General features: G+C 59.8%; 1 protein-coding gene across 5 annotated transcripts in view; it reads right to left on the reverse strand.

Annotated features, from left to right (window-relative positions):
- Positions 1 to 1135, reverse strand: part of SMIM7 (small integral membrane protein 7) — a 33471-nt gene extending 32336 nt beyond the window's left edge. For 2 of the 5 annotated variants that reach the window (XM_011989920.1, XM_011989913.1), the window contains exons 1-3: positions 790 to 856; positions 664 to 705; positions 103 to 155 (exon numbers count right to left, since the gene is read on the reverse strand). In XM_011989920.1, coding sequence (XP_011845310.1) covers positions 103 to 155; positions 664 to 705; positions 790 to 815 — 121 coding nt within the window. In that variant the 5' untranslated portion in view covers positions 816 to 856. Of the gene's footprint in view, positions 1 to 102; positions 156 to 663; positions 706 to 789 lie in introns of all 5 variants that reach the window. The other 3 variants (XR_001007129.1, XR_001007127.1, XR_001007125.1) reach the window with 3 other exon arrangements.
- Positions 1136 to 1504: the final 369 nt, after the last annotated feature.

The following is a 1504-nucleotide window of genomic DNA, read 5'->3' on the forward strand; positions in this document are numbered from 1 at the left end:
AAGAAAGAAAGAAAAGGAAAGAAAACAAGGGTAGAACCTGGCGAAACAAAACTGTCCTCTCTGAAGTGGACCATGCAATTCAAGGGTCCAGGAAGACCTTACCTGTGCTGGGCTCCCTCGACTCCTCCCCAAAGCCCTGCGTGTCCTTCTTTTTCCTACAAAGAGGAGCAGACAGTGTCCACTTTCAATGGGACATAGAGGCCTCAGCCCCCTGACCCCCAGCTCAGAAGGCCACAAACACTAAGTTTCAGCCCTGGCCCTGCCGCTGACTTGCTGTGTGACCTCGGACGGTTCAATGTCCCTCTCTGGGCCACCACTGCCCGGACAATCACAGCCAGGTCAGCAGCCACCGACAGTTTATAAAGCGGCCCGACAGTGCGGGAGCAGTGCTGAGGGTCCGGGGTGGGGCTATTTCTTGGAGGATGGGTCTTGAGCTCTCCAGGAAGGTGAACAGACGGACACCCAAGGAACAGAGAGTATGGGTTTAAGGTCGCTCAGGGGCGAGGAAGATTATTAACCCAGGCTGGAGGCGTGGACAGAGGGCGGATAGGGCGGGGCCTGCGGCTTGGGGGCGGGGCCTGAGAAATACGCCGAGATCACGCTTATGAGGGCGGGGTTACGGGTTTCCCGGATGGAGCCACAGTCCGGCCGCAGCCTACTCACAGCTTAAAGTTCAGCACTGCCCCAGCATTCATCAGCAACGTCCTGCAGAGGGAGAATTACAGTTACTAGGGGCGCCCCCGCGTCCTGCCTGGCCCTCTCTTCCCAGCCTCTGGTCCCCCTAATTACCCGAACAGCAGGATGTCTCCGATCATCGTTACGGCCAGAGCGTTCGTCAGAACCGGAAGCGGAAGCCCCAGGGAGGGAGGGGAGAGGAGCACAAGCCGACCAATCCTAAAGCAACACTGGCGAGGGCTGGGCCAATCGAAGATCAAGGTCCCACCCTCTGCAGGCCAGGCCCCCTTAGGGGAGCGCGAGCGCCCCACCTTGCTGGGGAGGCCCGGAGAGCCAGAATGGAAGGGGCAGGGTCTCCTGGGGTTGGGATTGGGTCACGTGTTCGAAGCGTGCCGCGCATGCGTGAGGTCTTTAGTGCCGTAGGATTAGCTGGGCAGCAATGCCTGTTCACTTTATGGGGTCTCAAATTGGGCTTCTGGAGAAAAGGAATCCTTTGACTCCTGAGCTGCACAGGGTGCGGGGTCCTGACGCAGTGGGGTCCCTAGAAACGGGTGCCCCAACCAACTGGGCTCTAAAATGAGATCCTCCTGGGCCCCATGGGGAACGGGGGTCCCCACTGAGCTGCCCCCAACAAGACACGGGGGTCCTGACTTGCGGAGCCCCACCGAGGACGGGGTTCCTGATCGAACGGACCCTATGGGGCAGGAAAGTCTTGACGGGGCTCCACAGAGGACTGAGGTCCTAACCGATCTCCACGGGGAGCAGGGGTTCTGATTCATGGGGTCCCACCAGGGCGTGGGGGTCCTCATTGGGCTCCACCGAAGATCGG

Source organism: Mandrillus leucophaeus, unplaced genomic scaffold (genome assembly GCF_000951045.1).
Source record: "Mandrillus leucophaeus isolate KB7577 unplaced genomic scaffold, Mleu.le_1.0 Scaffold11, whole genome shotgun sequence".
NCBI lineage: Eukaryota > Metazoa > Chordata > Mammalia > Primates > Cercopithecidae > Mandrillus > Mandrillus leucophaeus.